At 38.5% G+C, this 17,421-nt stretch overlaps 2 protein-coding genes and 1 long non-coding RNA gene across 3 annotated transcripts; 2 read left to right on the plus strand and 1 right to left on the minus strand.

The window, feature by feature from the left end:
* Positions 1–377: 377 nt before the first annotated feature.
* LOC104420475 (serine carboxypeptidase-like 18) lies at positions 378–4,862 on the minus strand. The gene is made up of 12 exons (XM_039302455.1): positions 4,512–4,862; positions 4,194–4,339; positions 2,916–2,992; positions 2,696–2,818; positions 2,446–2,548; positions 2,307–2,344; positions 2,004–2,105; positions 1,788–1,874; positions 1,535–1,687; positions 1,310–1,381; positions 1,113–1,231; positions 378–618 (listed from the first exon to the last, which is right to left on the minus strand). Exons 1-12 carry the CDS (start codon positions 4,628–4,630, stop codon positions 378–380), a joined length of 1,380 nt encoding a protein of 459 aa, XP_039158389.1. The 5' UTR covers positions 4,631–4,862.
* A 4,071-nt stretch (positions 4,863–8,933) lies between these two features.
* Positions 8,934–10,592, plus strand: LOC120288467 (serine carboxypeptidase-like 17). The gene is made up of 6 exons (XM_039302456.1): positions 8,934–8,963; positions 9,226–9,312; positions 9,396–9,547; positions 9,826–9,942; positions 10,207–10,320; positions 10,571–10,592. The coding sequence occupies exons 1-6, from the start codon at positions 8,934–8,936 to the stop codon at positions 10,590–10,592; spliced, it is 522 nt and encodes a 173-aa protein (XP_039158390.1).
* Positions 10,593–14,076: 3,484 nt separating this feature from the next.
* Positions 14,077–16,508, plus strand: LOC120288170. The gene is made up of 2 exons (XR_005546462.1): positions 14,077–14,954; positions 16,261–16,508. It is a non-coding gene; the product is annotated as an uncharacterized LOC120288170 (long non-coding RNA).
* Positions 16,509–17,421: the final 913 nt, after the last annotated feature.

The raw sequence follows: 17,421 nt of genomic DNA on the forward strand, positions 1-17,421 counted from the left end.
GATACACACGTTTTTAGCTTAAGGATGTGTTCATTTCACTGAAAACTTCGTGATAAAGGAAAATATTTTTCATGAAATCATTTTAAAGGAAAATACTTAGCTTTTATTTGTGTGGTTATCTAGACAATGCTAGAAAGGGAAGTCACTTTCCCCCAATCTAACCTTGTTGTGTTTAATCCATGAAGCATGTTATTCTTAAATCAAATAGTTTTCCGTTGTCCAAATACCATAAATCAAAAACCAATTTTCAGGATTTGGCTCTCCTTTATATAAATGGATCCTAAGTATGGTTTTTAACACAAACTATGGAGTTTAATGAGTAACTTTCATTAACGGTAATAATTTCTAGTGCATAGTTTGATCGAGATGTGCACTGTTCACAGTGGAAGAAATATTTTCGTCAGCAAGCGAAGTAGAAGATAAACATTTGTGAGAAGATGATGATCAGGTAAACTAAATTCAATAAAAGAAAGTATAGTGATATTTCGGATCAAGATGATGTAGCCGGCTACTTGACCTTCAACAAACCAAGGCGCCCACTGACCAAGTAAAGTCAAATTGAGAGATCTTATCCAATCTAAAGTGCCCACGTACGGGATAGCCAAGTCATGATCACCACTACAACAAAAGTAATTTTTTCCAATAAAAGAAAAAAAAATGCTGAATTATGTCAAAAAAGCAAATTGACTTAAAAGAATAGAACCGGAATGAGAAACTTATTTGTTTAGCTAAGGGAAGATAACATAAATAATCATTGAAATTTGGTCCAATAAGTAATATCATCTCTAGAATTTAAATTTGTTTCCCTAAATTTTAACCCAATATACTCTGTCATCCCTTAGACAATTAATATGTTCAATGTGGTTAATGAATTATTGATAAATGTTCAATCTAGCCCTTAGTCTATATGAAAATGAAGCATACACAAAGACTACTACATTAAACATTTACTGATGGGTTTGGAGTAATATTGAATAAATTAAAAATCCAAAAATAAAATTGCACGTTGTGCCAAAATTAAAGTACCACATTAAATATATTGAGATGATATTACACATTAGACTAAAGTTTCTAGACCATTTGTGTTATCATCCCTTTAACTAACACAGTACCTGTAAATAAGGGCGCGAAGCGATGTCTTAGAGAGGTATGTATGATATACTACACTATTTAGGACGTCCTTAGTGTAAGATAGAGAGTTGTTGCATCTATCCCACTCTGGCTTCGTGCCCTGAATGTCATTATCACATAATCAACATGAGTATATATAAATGTCGATGATGCCGGAAAATAAAATGTTTCTTCATACCTCTCGTATGTGAAGGGCTTCGTGGACATTCCTATCATTGGCCCAAATGTAAGAGTACAAATAGTTATAAGCCTATTGAGAGAGAAATTTAAATAAGTGAAACCATCATGTCAGCTTTTAATCAAAATTCATATGTTCATTGTATATTGCCTTGCACATATAAAAAAATGCTTTACTTTTAAGTACTGAGTTCATAGATTTTGAGGGAATTAATTTAGGATGTACCCGACACCATGGCCTGGATTGTTGAGGCGCTGAAACGACATCAATGATATTCTTTTCAAGTATACTTCTGCTCCATTTTAGCCTCGTGTGGTTAGGAGATATGGTACTACATGTGGGTTCCAATATTTGAGCTAAATATAACTTCTCAAGGCACTAGAAAATTTCATGAGAAAACATATCTCAGTGATTTATCGCATACATACGTACCATGAAAAAATATGAGAGAGGTAAATGGTATAAGAATGGCACTTACTATTGACACCATTTCAAGGTCAGCTAGACAAGCTCCGTTGGTGGGATCGACATTCACATAATCTCCATTGCAATTAGTTTTAGTCGACTTGAAAACATGAATACAAAAGAAAAATCACAAATAAATGTCGAGTCATGTGTAATTATTACTACTAATATATTATATTCTTTTATAGTATATAGATCTTACTCTAGTTAAGATATATAGTAAATTCACCTCGTAAAGTTCATCTGATATGAGAGCCATCTTGTGACCATACGGAATTCTTTGACTGATGTCCTTTACTTCACAAGTCACAGGATTGCCAAGCACATAACCCTATTCATATGACCACAATAATGTTACTTTACTTAACATATATGGTGTAGTATTAATAGATATGAAGTTGAAATGTTGAGGAAATAGTAGCATACGTATGAGTTTTAACCTTGGTGTGAAATAGGAGAATAGCACAGGAATATAATTAAATGTCACCAAAGCTTATTAAAATAAAAACAAATCTACGACATTATTAAATACTTTGAGATTCATTGGCGGCTCGCGTCCAGCTTCATTTCCTATACAGAAAAGCAAACAGAGTTTTTATTTTTCATTTTTTTCATGAAATGAAAGTAGCTTCTTGACACATATCATATACGGGTAAACTTCAATTACGCACCATCGTATACTTCTTTAACAATTATGGGGGCAACAACACCGGAATAAGAATCACCAGTGATGTACAACGAATTTGTGAGGAATTTGGGGTGAGACATAAGCCACTGCATCAATAAATAAATAAATAAAAAATCAAAAAACGAAAGAATTGAGGAACTCTACTGTTCCAGGTAATTAGCTATGGTAATTGCCTTTGGGGCATTTGATTATCTTGAGGTGACATAATGTTGGTATTAATACAAATGGGTTACCTTTCTTAAAAATTCATACGATTGTGCTGCAGACGACGTGTCATTAATGTCATATGCTGTCCATGTCGTTGCATATGAAAATCCCGTACCCACAGGCGCATCCAAAAAGATAATGTTGGCTATCTGTCGTTAAAAAAAAAAAAAAAAAAAAAAAACCTGACAGCTTTTGATCTTTATAAGTCAAATATATAAACCCTAGCTGAAAATAAAGGTATTTCACCTTTGTCCAGGAGTAGGGATTCAACTTCAATATTGGTCTAATTCCGCTGGAATTTGAATAATCAAATTGTAACGGACCTGTGCAAAAATTTATAAACATTGACATCATGGATGATCAAAACTATGTGTGATTTTGCTTTCGATTGAGATATTGTTACACGTGATGATATTGAATTCCAAATTCATCACTTAATACGAAGCCTATTTGCATCGCTAAATTATCATATGATTGGATTGAAAGCGGCAGGCCGTGCGAAATCTGATGGAAAGAATGGAAGCTTTCGTCATGAAAAGATGGGCTTTGGGTTTTAGCTTGATTGTTGTCTTCTGCCAAGGCGAAATTGAGAAGCGCCAACGTAAACCCACGCAACGTTCTTATCTAGTCATTTTTTGTGTTTCTCCTAATCCCGACGTTCTTCCCTCCGCCGTATTACAGGGAGAGACTTAATAGGACCACTTCGTGATAACCAGTCCTTTTTTGGATTCTTTTGGCGCAACTAGTGATGGTCTATGTAATTATCGGATTAGTGTCCAAATATTATCTATAAAGAAGGACTCGTGTGATTAGAATCCATTTGTTATAGGAAAAACAAATGATTTGAAAAATATTTTTGGGAAAAATGTCATTTATATCATTTACAAAAATAATGAATGAACAATTTTTTTTTTTTATCATCAAAAAATGTTTAGACTTTAAATTTTTGTCAAAAATGAAAATATTTTTTATTGGCTAATTATTTTGAGTGATATGAGCGATCATTTTGATAAAAATAATTTTTAAATTTGTCTTTTTCTGTGAAATAAACGGAGTCAATTTCATAATGTTTTACTACAGTCTCTAAGGAGTTTAATTACAGGCCATTGAGCAGGTTTGAGATCATAAAACTACATGAAAGGAATGCCTATCATGGAACGTCAGGTTTGACGACAACGCCAGAAAATATGGATAATTCCTTTTGGGGATTTTATCACGCCAGGTATCGGTTAAGTATCTTGTATTCTTTTCCTTCGAAAAATAGATCGACGTATATGTATACGTCATATCCTGAAAAGAAGCTCCGACCTCAGGACATCATTGGTACATTTGAATCCGCAGGAGCTCAATGGGTGACCACCTTAACCATTTTTTATAGAATATAATACAGCATAAGCAAATAATCTTCCAAAAGAGAGGAAAAAGAACGCTACCAAGAGCTTAGTACTAACGCAGAAATAAAGAAAAGATGAAGATTGCTTTGATGACAACCGCGATTAGCAAAGTAAACAAGAGAGAGCGGACCTATTTCGAAGAGAAGGCCGGACAAAGCGGAGCAACCGGGACCGCCGGTAAGCCAAAGCAACAAAGGGTCGTCCTTGGGGCTCCTCTCCGACTCGATGAAGTAGTAAAATAGCTGCACTTCCTCCAGCTCTCCTACCCCGACGTATCTGCACCAGTTTTGTTTCACCCCCGTTCCAACGAACGTTAGAAAGAAGATACTCACACACACACACACACACACACACACTCACACATTACTCTTGAACATAAAGAAAAGAAATAGCGAATCAAGTCATCTGCCAAAATGCAGTTGCTCTTAATCATATGATACGAGCTGACCCTGTTTCCAGTTTGAAAGGAAGATCTCCAGGGAAACCCGGGAGACTCTCAACGATGGCTGATTGTGATCGCCCAATGTTGGAGATCAAGAGCAGCAATGGAACTAGGAGATGCAGCATCCTTGGCTCGTCCAACAAATAAAAATGGTGAGGAAAAGAGAAATAGGCAGATTTCCGTAAGGTTCCCCCTTCCTCCGTGTGGATTTCACGGGTTATAAAATGCTTCCCAGCTTTCTAAGTGGTCCATCCGCTGGTCAGAAAAAACATATACAGGGCGAGCAATTTGAGCTTTCTAAATGGTCCATCCGCTGGTCAGAAAAAACATATACAGGGCGATCGATTTGACCCACAACGTGCTTCGCGGCTTTTTTTTTTTTATGGATTTCTAGAGTTTATATTGGCTTCGCCGCTTTTTTCAACCGTCCATCCCCTGGTTAGTAGAGGAATTGTCACCGTGGTTCATATTTGTATGTGACATCTCTTTGACCGAATCAACCGACATTGGAGTCGCTCTCTACTTCTCAACAAATGTGATGGGAATAATTACATAAATAGTTTCCAAATTATAATTTATTTAGAGCGGCCATTAAATTTTTTGTAAATGTTCAATGAAATTCTTTTGAACATTTACCAAAAATTCAGGATCATTTTGAACAAATTAAAAGTTTATGGATAAAATGCATATCATACCAAATTTCATAGGTCAATAGTGTTATTTTCTCAACGAGATATAATTTCCTTTCGAAAGTGTGCTCTATTAGTGAGCATCTTTCTTGTCCACTTAATTAATTCTTATCTTGCACCTATTAGAGGTTTTATCAGCTAATTTCAATAACTTTTAAAGAACCTTGAGGGACCATGTCATTCACTGTTAGATCACTCGACTACTTCTCTCAATGAGTTACGGTGGTCCTTTTTTTATTTAAAGCAGGGACCCCACCCTCCCAACAACCAAAAAAAAAGAAGGGACCGATAAGTATTGTCGAATTCCTGTACCCTATCCATTAAAGCAGGCTGTAATTGAATATTTAAAGCAGGACACCCAACCCCTGCCAAAAAAAAAAAAAAAAAAAACTCCATACCCTATCCATTAAAGCAAGAACCACCCCCGGGCAAAAAAAAAAAAAAAAAAAAGAAAGAAAGGGGAACCGATAAGGGTGCGTTTGTTTGCATTTCGTTTAAAAATTGTTTCGGGAAATAGAAATAGAAAAAAGTGTTTTTTGCATTCAGAACAATTTTGAACAAAAAAACACATTTGGTAAACTTGTTCTGGGAATAAAAAATAAATGGAAACACGTTTGGTAAATTTATATAATTTTTTTATTTCTTTTATTTTTAAATATTTTTATTTTATTTTTCTATTTTTTTTCTTATTTTTCCTTTTTTTTTTTTTCTTTTTCATTTTTCTTTTTTTCTTCTTTTAGCCGGTCGCCGGCCTCGGCCATGGCCGGCGACCGGTCGACGAGGGCGGCGGCCTCGCCCGGCCACGGCGAGGCTCACCGGCCCGGCGAGGCCGAGCTTGCCCGGCCGGCGCAAGGTTGACCTCGCCGGGGGCGGCGAGCCTCGCCGTGGCGAGCGAGGCCACCGCCCTCGTCGCCGGGTCGCCGACCATGACCGAGGCCGGCGATTGGCGAAAGAAAAAGAAAGAAAGAAAAAGAAGAAAAGAAAAAAAAAATGTTTCTAAGTTTTGGAAATAAGAAACAACTTTTTGTTGTTTCTTATTTAAAAAAAAAAAAAAAAAAAGGAACATAAACGCACCCTGCCCCCAAAAAACAGAAAAAGTGTTCAAAAACATAAAAAAGAAATACAAATAAACATGCCCTTAAGTGTCGTCAAACTCCATACCCTATCCAATACAATGGCCGCAAGTTCACATATACATTCATACAGTTCGAATTCTATTGTTCGTGTAATAAGTTTGATTTGTGCCGTCCATTCACACCAGGGTAATCATCTCTCATAGCCCAATTGAAGATGCCTTCTTTCTTAACAAAATAATCCTAAACTTATCCTTTCAATTTTAAATAATTTTCATTGTTAATTGAGTCTTAAATATTTTGCATTTGTATTAATTCAGTTCACTCATCCAATTTTGCCCAAGTGACGCTGACATAAATAAGTTTTAATAATATTTTTATATTTTTCTGAATTTTTGAATTATTTTAATTTTTTTCCTTTTTTTTTTCTCTCTTCCTTTTTCCTCTTGTTGGTGAGGTTGGCCTCACCCTTGCTAGTGGCTAATCTGGTAGGGGCTTGCCTCTTTTGTGGTTCAATGAGCTCACTTTTGCCATCGTTAGGTGAGGTTGACCTTACCCTCGTTGATGGCTGAGCAAGCTCGCCTTGAACTTCTAGCCTCGTGTTTGGAGTATGCGAGGGCAAGAGTGAATATATGGCCACCTCAAGTCGTACTTTCGTTTAGTAATTGATCAGATGACCGATGAGCAGGACATGTACTCTTTGAAAATGAGTATATATGCGCTAAGCAAGACTGTCCGAGTGCACGATCCCCTGTGAACTTTCCCAAGATGGATTCATATCATAGTGTCCACCGGTCGTTTATGGCACGAGCCCCACAGGATTTGGTGGACGGACCACGTGAAAATCTACCAACGCGGTCCTGACCCGAAATGGAACGAACCGACATGTTACGACCAATGAAGACACAACACGGTCCTGACCCGAAATGGAACGAACCGACATGGCCTTTACTCAGCATGGTATGACCGAATGGAGGCACAGCCCATGCCGACCTTTCAAAGCAATAAAAAGTCACTGACAATAAATTAATATCATCTTCAATGACGCCCCTTTGAACACGTCATCAAATAAATAAATAAATAAATAAAAGCTCAAGGGAGAATTTCACAAATTTTAAGGATTAATTTAAATAAACATTTGCAAGGTGAGTGCCTATCTACTTTATCAGAAAAATTACCAATTTTTTTTTGAAGTTATCATACTTATGTCAATATAATCTTAAAATTTTAAATTTGACCAATTTTAATTCTAAATATTTTGATGATTACCAACTTAATCATTCCAATAAATTTTGTCAATTTTTTTGTCCAAAGTAAATATTTTATTCATATTTCAAGATCTTAAGATAATACATGAGAGGTTCAAAACAAAACAATTTTCAAACAGTAAGGTAGCAAACTATTGTGACAAAAGCATACCGTCATCCCGCAAAAATAAATTTATCATAGTATCAAAACAGTACAAATGACAGTCGACAACCAAATATCACATTATTATAAGTGATAAGCACACACCGTAAATGCATTTTCCAAAACATAACAAAGGACAATCGATCACCAAATCTCACATTATGATTAGCAATGAGCACACACCATAAATGCATTCTCCAATAGTTATGGCTTGCCCAATAGGCAGTGTACGCTTAGATTTAGGATCCTCAATACCATCATCATATGGAGTAAGGGTGAGTATGGATCCAAAATAGAACTAGCTCAATACCATCACCATACAAAGTAGGGGTGAGTATGAATCAATTCCCATTGGTTTAGTTCCAAGTTTTGGTGAGACTTGAACTAGTTCCTAGTTCCACATTTTTACAAACCTACACTATGTGATTCGATTTTTGATTCTTGGGAAAACTGGACAAGGAACCGCACTGAGAATCGAAAATCGGGGATTGAACCTCACCTCTCACAAGCTATCCATTTTCCCTTGCATTTTTGTGAATGATGTCATAAATATAGTTATCTGCTCTTCAGACAGCTAGCATCATATTTGTAGATTCACCAGTAGGTACTGGTTTTTCTTATTCAACGACAGAACAAGGTTGGTATACTTCAGACTCAAGTTTAGCAGAGCAAGTACATGAGTTTCTCAGAAAGGTTAGAAATACAGGAGCCGCAACAATATGATGCTTCTGACGAAGTGAATACAAAATTTGTTATCCACTCTTGTGAAGGATTCCGTCACATTAAATTGATTTGAGTTGAATTTACTCTTTAATCATCAACTCACTTAAAACATGCAATGCATATACACACAGTGGTTGGCGGAGCACCTGCAATATATCGCTGTTCAACTATTCATTGGCGGTGATTCTTACTTTGGCATGGTGGTTCCCATCGTCACCAAATATGTAGTTGATGGTATATCTTTCAACTGAATTAATGTCTTTTTCTTTTTGACGATACAAGATTCGGTCTAAATATTTTTTGGCTTTTGTCTGTGGACTTTTAGCTAGCAAGGATGGTGTCGAGCCACACCTGAATCTCAAGGTAAAATTTAACCATAGAGTTCCAGTGATCATTCTGCGTAATCCAGCTTCAATGTGGCATTGAGGTCTTGAGATGCTGATGGGATGTTGATCCTTAGGGCTATCTAGTTGGAAGTCCAAGAACAGATTCAGTCCTTGATGAAAACTCTTAAGATTATAGTTGCTCTCAGGATGGCACTTATCTCTGATGAATTCTATGAGGTGATTTAACCCTCTTCTTGAAGTTGCCTTCCTTTTTCTCCTACATTGATGCAGTCTTTAAGTAACCCTTTGGTTCAAAATTTCTATGAGCATTCTCAAAACCTACATATCACAGCTTGGCTTCTTATTATTTCAGTTTCAGGATGACTATTTCCTAAATATGTTCCCTTCTTTGCCACACGGTATGGGCTTTGGTTACCCTTGCCGACAGTGAAGTCATCCGTTAGCTTATCTAATCTGTTCTGTTATCTATGCTTTCCAGGCAGCAAAAACAAGTTGTAATGAAACCTATGTTAATGTGGATCCATCAAATACAGAGTGCTGGACTGCTCTTGGGGCAATCAAAAGGGTAACAAAATCAGGACCTTCAATATGGAAACTTTCTCAAAATTTTGATCAGGCATCAGACTGAATCATACTCTCAAACTGAAGTGCGTTAAAGATCTATACGGCGATGACATTTTGGAACCAAAGTTTGTCTTCGCATCCCCTAAAGAGAACCCAGATCTTGGTCGTCGATCTGTACAAGAGGATCCGACAGAGTTTATTCTTTCGCCACCAAGAATCCTGAATATTGGCGCTGGGTAAGAGTGCCGTTTTCATTAATTAGTTAATTACCTGTTACGGGAAACGACTCACCCTTTCTGTTCACAAATTCACGAGTGCCTTATCTAAATTTTGATTTTCTTTGCAGAACTTTAACTACACTTTGTCGTGTATGTGGTCACATTATCTTAGGGTCCGGAAAGCTTTAAATGTTCGACCGGTAAGTTAAAATAATTGGTTGGGCGATTACTCATAAGGGCAGTAACAATTTGATTGTTGCCAAATTATTGATACGTCTCTGTTATAATGAACGCAGGACGGTAATGGAGCGGAAGAGGTCCAACAAAAGCTTAGCATACACAAAAGACGTTCAGAGCGTTGTTGAAGTTCATAAAAACCTCAGCACACTGGGTTTAGAGGTCTTGGGGGAGTGGTCATTACTAGCATCCCTTTGAGTTCCCAATCAACTGATAAATTTTGTCCGGAATGCTTGCTAAGTATCAAGGCACCACTATTCCGTAGTCATTTATCACTTTCATCTTGTACCGAGGAAATCGGCCTTCGTCCCAAATAGCAGCATGACTAAGTGGAAGGGAAAACATTGTTAATCACAATGCATAGGTTACGGCTTAATGAACATTTTGTTTGACAAGGAGGTACCTGTGGCTTCTCACCTCCTATACCCCCTTTGATGCAGCGGTGATTGTGACATGGTTGTTCCATTTGTGGGTATGATTGAATGGATAAAACGTCTCAATTTGACGACTGTAAATGACTGGCAACCGTGGTTTGTGGATGGTCAAGTTGCAGGGTGAGTTCTCCCTCTCAATGTAGTCTTTGCCACTTTAGCGTGTTTGGAGCTGAAGTCCTAGATCACTGAACTGCAGATACACGAAGAAACACTCAGAACACGGACACCGATTAACTTATGCTACAGTCACGGTATGCAACTTTTTATGTTGCTTTCTTTTTTAATTTTCGTTTAGCTGTTTTGATGCCTATCGTTTACTTTCACATGCGAATGGAGTAATTGCAGTAACGTGGCTTTGCGTCCATTGTAGGGCGCTGGACACCCAGCTCTAGAATATTGTAGAAGAGAATGCTGCGAAATGTCTATGAGATGGGTGCATTAGTATCCGGCTCCAGTTGACAGTTCAGATTTTGGACAGTGTCATAATGTCCTCTGTCTCCTTGTATCATCAGAGCCAGTAATTTGTATCGTTTCGACCATCGCAATAACAAAAGTTGAAGAGCAGCAGTAGTAAATAAATATACTTGTACCATACTGCATCTGAGCGTACTAATGAGCACTGAGCAGCGCATTTATTAAATCCTGTCGTATGAGTCAAGAAGCTTCCTTTTATTTCAGTAATCCAGTCACTCCAACCGTCGCTAATAAAAGCAATATGAGCTAGACAGTCAGCCGAAATCTAAAAAGATCGCTAGCATTGGAAATTTGTGACTGTACTCTCATTGCACGCATGCCATATGAATGTCGAGTGCCATGTGCAGCCACCGCGGCGCTGTTTCATGAAATTGTCACTGCAGTTTTGACGGCTTCGTGGGTTTGATGTAGCACTGTAGAGTTTAGAACCCCCTTGTTTTGAGTTGGAATTGTTCTCTCCTCTCTCTACTTTCGTGCATTGACAAGCTCTTAGGAGGCCGAACCTTTTAAGCAGCGAATTCAAGCCGATTCCAGCAGATAGCTCCACGAATCTTTCCTCCGAGTATGATATCCAGGGACATCCGGTTGCAACGTTGGGGTATGCCAATGCAATAGTCATATGCATGGAAGACTAAATATAAACTAAACCTGAGATCCCGATCTATCATTGTCAAACAAATACGTGCATAATTTGAGATCGATTTATGAAAACGTAAGGATTAACATACCTCCAGCCATTGATGAAAATCTGCAAATACAAAAAATCCCCAAACCTTGAACGGATGCATAGAGAGTGATCAATTTGCGAATATGGAATCACCAGATTTGTACGTCCTATTCCACTAGTCAATACCCCTCAAACGTGATTGTGTGTTTTCTATAGTGATAAGATTTGAATTAGACGAACTTTTTATTCCATTTCTTATGGTAAACGTCTTCTATCAAAACCGTTATGATAATATATTAACGGGTAAATATCACATAATAAACACGGATAATAAATTAGGCAATAAATTGAAATTAATTTGAAAATATAAAATTGGGATAATATTTAGAATAAAAAATATATTTCGACATTCTCTCACTTGATCCAAATATTCCATCAAATGAAATATTAAGTCAAACCCACATAGATTTCATACTGAAATAAAACACATGAATCACGGCGATGAGTCTTCTTAGAGCGAGTATTATGACATCTTAAATTTTTGACCCATCCCAAATATATGAAATGGGCATCTCATCGGCGCGCCTATGATCTTTTTCTCTGAGCTGATTATTCACAAGTTAACCAATCTATTGGATGAAGCCGTTAACGGATATAACCATGGTAAAATCCCTAAAAGCTACCTAATTGGTATCCCGTTCGGTTGATTTTAACCACGAAATTGAATTCGGTTTCGGAAATCGAACGTTCAAACATGTCGAGGTTTATTTATAGGAAGTCGTCTTGTCTTTCGGAGAAATTCCATCAAGTTCGGGATTTTTACGGGAAATCTTTTCGGACGATTCGGAAAACTAACAAAAATTCGGATGGGCTAAATCGATGAAAATTTGGACTTCCAAGCCGGGCTTTGTACTAATGGGAATTTATAGAACTTATAGAGACTTTTTCTTCTTCAAAATAGGACTTCGAATTGGAGAAATTGAGGATGAAATTGAAGCCAAAGTTTTGTGAAATTCGGATCTATACTTGGGGATGGAATTTTGACACCAAAATTGGATTATTTGGTGGTAATTAAGCTTTTTTTTTGGACGAAAACAGAGAAAATATTATATCTTCGGTAACTTACATCCAGCCTTTAAAGCGTCAACATACACAAGGTCTAGCAAAAGGAAAGGAGGAGATAAGTTCCAGTCTTGGGCCTGCATGGCCGAATTGTAGGGCTTTCGCGGCCCGGTCGGCCTGACATTAGCCTCACGCTTGCGAAGCGCACGTTCAGGTTAGGGAAAAGAGGGAGAAAAGATGTCGCCTCCGCAAACAAGACGCGTCTCCCATGGCGGCGGATCCTCCTGTTACAGCTGCCACAACGATGCCGCAGTCCGACTCTAGGTCAATATGAGCCCGATGAAGCCCCCGATGTAGCGATGATCTTTGAAGAGCAAAGGTTAGAGCCGAAACTCCGCGATAAGAGGCGAAGCACTGGGAAACGAGCAGAGTATATATCAGTTAGTCGGCCATAGTGATCTCTACAAATCGATGCCATGGATCCATCTGTATCTCCTGGTTTGAGCGAAGCATCAATATTGCATTTTAAGGTGCCTGGATCCGGTGGTTTCCAAAGCTGATGTGGGTGCGGTTGTGCTGTAGGTCGGGACAGAGAGGGAGATGCGAAACCCGAAAAGCTGCGTCTACGATAAGGCATTCTCCTTTGCTAAAGTATGGTCCGGACGTTGGCCACGAAAGATAAAACCGTTTCGCATTTTCCAGATTTGCCATAGAACATTGGCAACAAGGTCCAGACCAGGTAAGCAATTTGTCAATACAGCTGCTTCTATTAACCAAACTTCGAATCGAGTAATCGATGTAGAACTTACCTGTATATTGATTTGAGGATGATCCCATATGTCTTTAGTCCACGAACAAGATAGAAATAAGTGTTCTCTGTCTCGGGATGTTTTGTTTGCAAATCGGCAAAATGGTTCGGCGGTGATGTGTCTTCTGAACAGATTGTCGGAAGTGGCGAGTGCATTTTGACAAACTGACCATAGAAAGACACGCAGTTTAGGAGCAGTTCGCATAGCCCATACTTTCTTCCACAATAGCTTAGGATGCTGATAAGAAGTCGATGCAATACTATTGCTGTGTATTCTGTCCATAGAAGACAGAGCATGATAATTGCTTTTCACCGTATGGCTGCCATCCTTTGTGGCTGTCCAGACAATTTTATCGGCAGCAATGTTCGGTCTAACTGGAATGGTTAGGGCCTCTGCGATTATACCGTCATCTAGAAAATTATTCATCACAGAAGTATTCCATCTATTATGGATTGGATCAATGAGATCAGCCACCAATTCGGGTTCTTCTCTTGTCGCAGGTCCACCAAGAATGCCTCTTGGTAACCATCTATCCTCTCGAATTCTGATATTCCTTCCATTCCCCACTGACCATCTAACGTTTGGCAAAATTGCATCCCTACCCACAAGAATACTTTGCCATCCCCAAGAAGGTCGATGTCCTCTCGCCGCCGCTTGGAAATCGGTAGAATGATAGTATAGCCCCTTAAAAATCTGACTCCATAAAGCTTGAGGTTGTTGCATCAATCTCCACGCTTGTTTGCCAAGCATAGCTCGGTTAAAGCTAGAAAGTATTGGAGACACTTTGGATAAGATTGAGGGCTTTTAGGGGGACAAAGCATTAAGCAATTGAGATAACTTCATTGACTTTTGGTGCCCCTTTTCTGTCCGAGACTTCCTCCGCACGCTGCCTCTCCCCTTCGTGTCTTTGGTCTCTCTCTCTCTCTCGATTTCTTCCTTCTGTTTTTCTGTTTTGCTTTCATTCTCTGCTCTTTCCCTTGCAAACCTCATTGAACTCCATCATCCATCGAGATTTCTCTCTGCCGCGAGTCTTCTCCACGTCCGCCCATCTCCATTGAGTTTTGTCCCCCACGAGTCAACGTTCAACACTTCTCAACTTCGGTCTCTCCTTCGCCCGCACGAATTCAGCCGACCGAAGCCAGCTCGCCACCTCAACCGGTCTTCCTTCTTGTTATCAACGCCAGCTGCACGAAGTCAGCCGCAAGAAGCCCAGCCCAGCTCGATCTCCGCGGCATCTTCTCCCCTCTCGAGGTCAGCCGAGCAAGCTCTTGTTTGACCGCCCCAAGAGACCGAAGCCGTCCACGTTCCCTGCCCCTCCTCGTGTCTTCCGTGTGTGCAGTCAATCGAAGCAGCTCACACGCAGCAGCTTCTTCAATGTCCCTCGAAGATCCAGCGAAGCCACGCTTCTTCGTCTTCAGCAACTTTCATCAACCGCTTGCGAGAAACCCAGCCGCAAGTCAGCCCAAGCCAGCAAACTTCGGGCCCAGCAAAGCCCATCTTCGGGCTTTCTTGTGTAGCCCACCAAGCAGCCCAACTTCCTCAACAACAGCTCAAGCCCAGCCTAAGAAGCAGCCCATCAATTGAGTTCTTGAGGCCGCGAAGCAAGCCCAACCCTGCTGCAACCTAAGCCCAAGATCAAGCCCAGCACTTATTGTGGGCTTGCAAGGCTTTTGGGCCCAGTCCAAGTGTTTGTCAACGTCGCCGAAAATTTGGATTTCAGTCGCCGTCGTTTTGTCGTCGAGGTGAACCGGTTTCCGCTTTTAATCAAATGAGTTTTGATCACTAATCCCTTATTAGTATGCTAATGATTCATAGTGATTGATTAGATTTATTTAAGTGCAATTAGGTTGATAGATTAAATTAGAGTAATTACATTAGAGACTTATCAATGCATGTTAGGCAAATGGTTGATGTAGTTAGCAAGAAAATAAGTCATAGTATTTACTAAGCGAGTCTTGGTAATTTTTCGAGCTTGTCTCGGCTTCCAATTAGGCATTATAGGCCTAAATTAGATTTATTGTATTTATTTAATAATTTTCGGAGTTATTTAATTAATTATTTATTTTCCGGAAATTAGGCAGGGATAGCCAACAACCGGAATTTTATGCCGATTGTTGTGGTGTAGTCCATTTATTTATTTGAGTGTTGATTTGTGTTGAATTAATTATGATTTTGAGGATTTTATTCCTAAATTAATTAATTTTGGTAATTAATGGGAAAATTATCAGGCGTTGGTTTACAGCGCCAAAAATATGTAATTGGCTGTTGAAACTAGTGAGATATTTGAAAAAGTGAAATTATGATATTTTAGTTAAGGCTGATCGTGTACCCCTATACGGTTATTTTTATCAAGAATGATAAAAAGATAGAATTGGTTGTATGATTAGGATGATATACCATATCGACCTACGGGCTTTGATATGATAGCTTAGTAGAGAGCAGTATACTTTGTCAACTTAGCAGAGAGTAATGTCGATATACTATATCAGCCTACAGGCAATATGACAGCTTAGTAAAGAGCAGTATACCTTGTTAGCTTAGCAGAGAGCAATGTCAGTATACCATATCAACCTAAGAGCGATACGGCAGCTTAGTAGAGAGTAATATACCTTATTAGCTTAGATTGAACATTATTGGTATACTATATCAGCCTACGGGTGATATGGCAGTTTAGTAGAGAACAGTATACCTGATCATCTCAGAAGCGAGCTATACTATCTATTTATCAGCTTAGTAGTGAGCAGTTCTAATATAAACGGACTTATAGATAGTATGAGATGAGCCGACTAAGAAATGGTCGAAATGACATGTAATCGACTAAATCGATTGATCGATAATTCGATCTGATTGATATAATGTGATGTGATCGTGTATATTTGATATATATAATGACTTGTAGGAAGGAACTGAGGCTAAGGTAAGTCCTCTAACTTGTATTGTGCTTAAGCAGCCTCTAAAGTGTATTGGCTTCCTAATCGGGTCTTAGGGGGTAGAACTCGCTAAGACATTATCTTACTGGTTATTAAATAACCATTTTCAAGTCCTTAGTTGGCATGGGTGAAGGACCGGAGGCCTGAAGTGTAGAAGATGAAGCTTGAAGAATTGACGATCCTATTAGACTAGCTAGTCATAGGACAAGCCTCTTTTAATGGAAGTTGATTCATTTTTGCAAACTTCGTTTTAGGAACTTGTGGTTTAGAACTTGACTAAACAAATCGACTTGTATATATTTGCACTATGATTTGCAATGTATATAAGTGTGGTTGTTTTCAAAGTTGAAATTTAAAATTCTACTTTCCTATCCTATTGTTTTAATGTCTGGGGTTTATTTTATATGCTTCTGCATACGTATTAAAATGAAAGGATTGGCGATGCGTCCTGGGACATTGCTATTTAATCGACCAAGGTGAGGGATGGGTGCGTGCCCGAGGATCGGGCGTAACAAGTATTATCTTCCGTGTATCACAATACATTCCATCAACCCATATGTGATCAAATAACTTAATGAATAAACCTTATGTTTACTCTAGCTCAAATGTAATTATTTTTCTCATAATAACTGTATTGAGAAAAACATTGCAAATGAATAAAGTTTCACAAATTCTTCTATATAAAGAAAATACCAATGTCCATTCTAAATACATGATCCTTATAACTCATTGGTAACATAACTTTAATTAAAGAATTAGCTATCATCAATTCAGTACTTACGTGTTCTATGACTACTTTCTTCTCTTTAACACGTTCTCTGATGGCTAAACATTTGATGTCGATGTGCTTACTTCGCATACCCTTGTTGTGATTCTTAGCCATCGCAAAATATTCTTAATGGCTTAACAATGAGATCCACAACTCTAAGTCCCGATATAAAACTTTTCAACCACACACCATGTGAGGTGGTCTCAAAATAAGAAACGAACTCTGCCTCCATAGTGGAAGTGTCAACCGAGGTTTGTTTTGCACTCCTCCAGGATACAGCTTCGCCAGCAAATATAAAAATATATCTTGATGTTGATTTACGAGAATCAATGCAACCAGCAAAGTTTGAAGTAACCAACTACCTCTAAGCTGTCCGTCCATTTATACATAAGCATGTATCCTTTTATTCTTTGAAGGTACCTCATCACCTTTTTTGTAACTTTCTAGTAGTCTATACCTAGATTACTCTAGTATCTTCCTAATATTCCCATGGCAAAAACAATGTCAGGT

Source organism: Eucalyptus grandis, chromosome 9 (genome assembly GCF_016545825.1).
Source record: "Eucalyptus grandis isolate ANBG69807.140 chromosome 9, ASM1654582v1, whole genome shotgun sequence".
Lineage (NCBI taxonomy): Eukaryota > Viridiplantae > Streptophyta > Magnoliopsida > Myrtales > Myrtaceae > Eucalyptus > Eucalyptus grandis.

What these genes read in the sequence shown, in the direction of transcription:
- LOC104420475 (XM_039302455.1), bottom strand. Translation starts at nt 4,630, where the DNA reads ATGCTGCATCTCCTAGTTCCATTGCTGCTCTTGATCTCCAACATTGGG. An exon ending in TGTTAAAGAAGTATACGATG is followed by an intron (nt 2,345 to 2,445) that starts GTGCGTAATTGA and finishes TTTTCTGTATAG; the next exon opens with GAAATGAAGCTGGACGCGAG. An exon ending in AAGCCCTTCACATACGAGAG is followed by an intron (nt 1,232 to 1,309) that starts GTATGAAGAAAC and finishes AATGACATTCAG; the next exon opens with GGCACGAAGCCAGAGTGGGA.
- LOC120288467 (XM_039302456.1), top strand. Translation starts at nt 8,934, where the DNA reads ATGGCACTTATCTCTGATGAATTCTATGAG. An exon ending in TCTCTGATGAATTCTATGAG is followed by an intron (nt 8,964 to 9,225) that starts GTGATTTAACCC and finishes TATGCTTTCCAG; the next exon opens with GCAGCAAAAACAAGTTGTAA. An exon ending in CTCTTGGGGCAATCAAAAGG is followed by an intron (nt 9,313 to 9,395) that starts GTAACAAAATCA and finishes CTCAAACTGAAG; the next exon opens with TGCGTTAAAGATCTATACGG.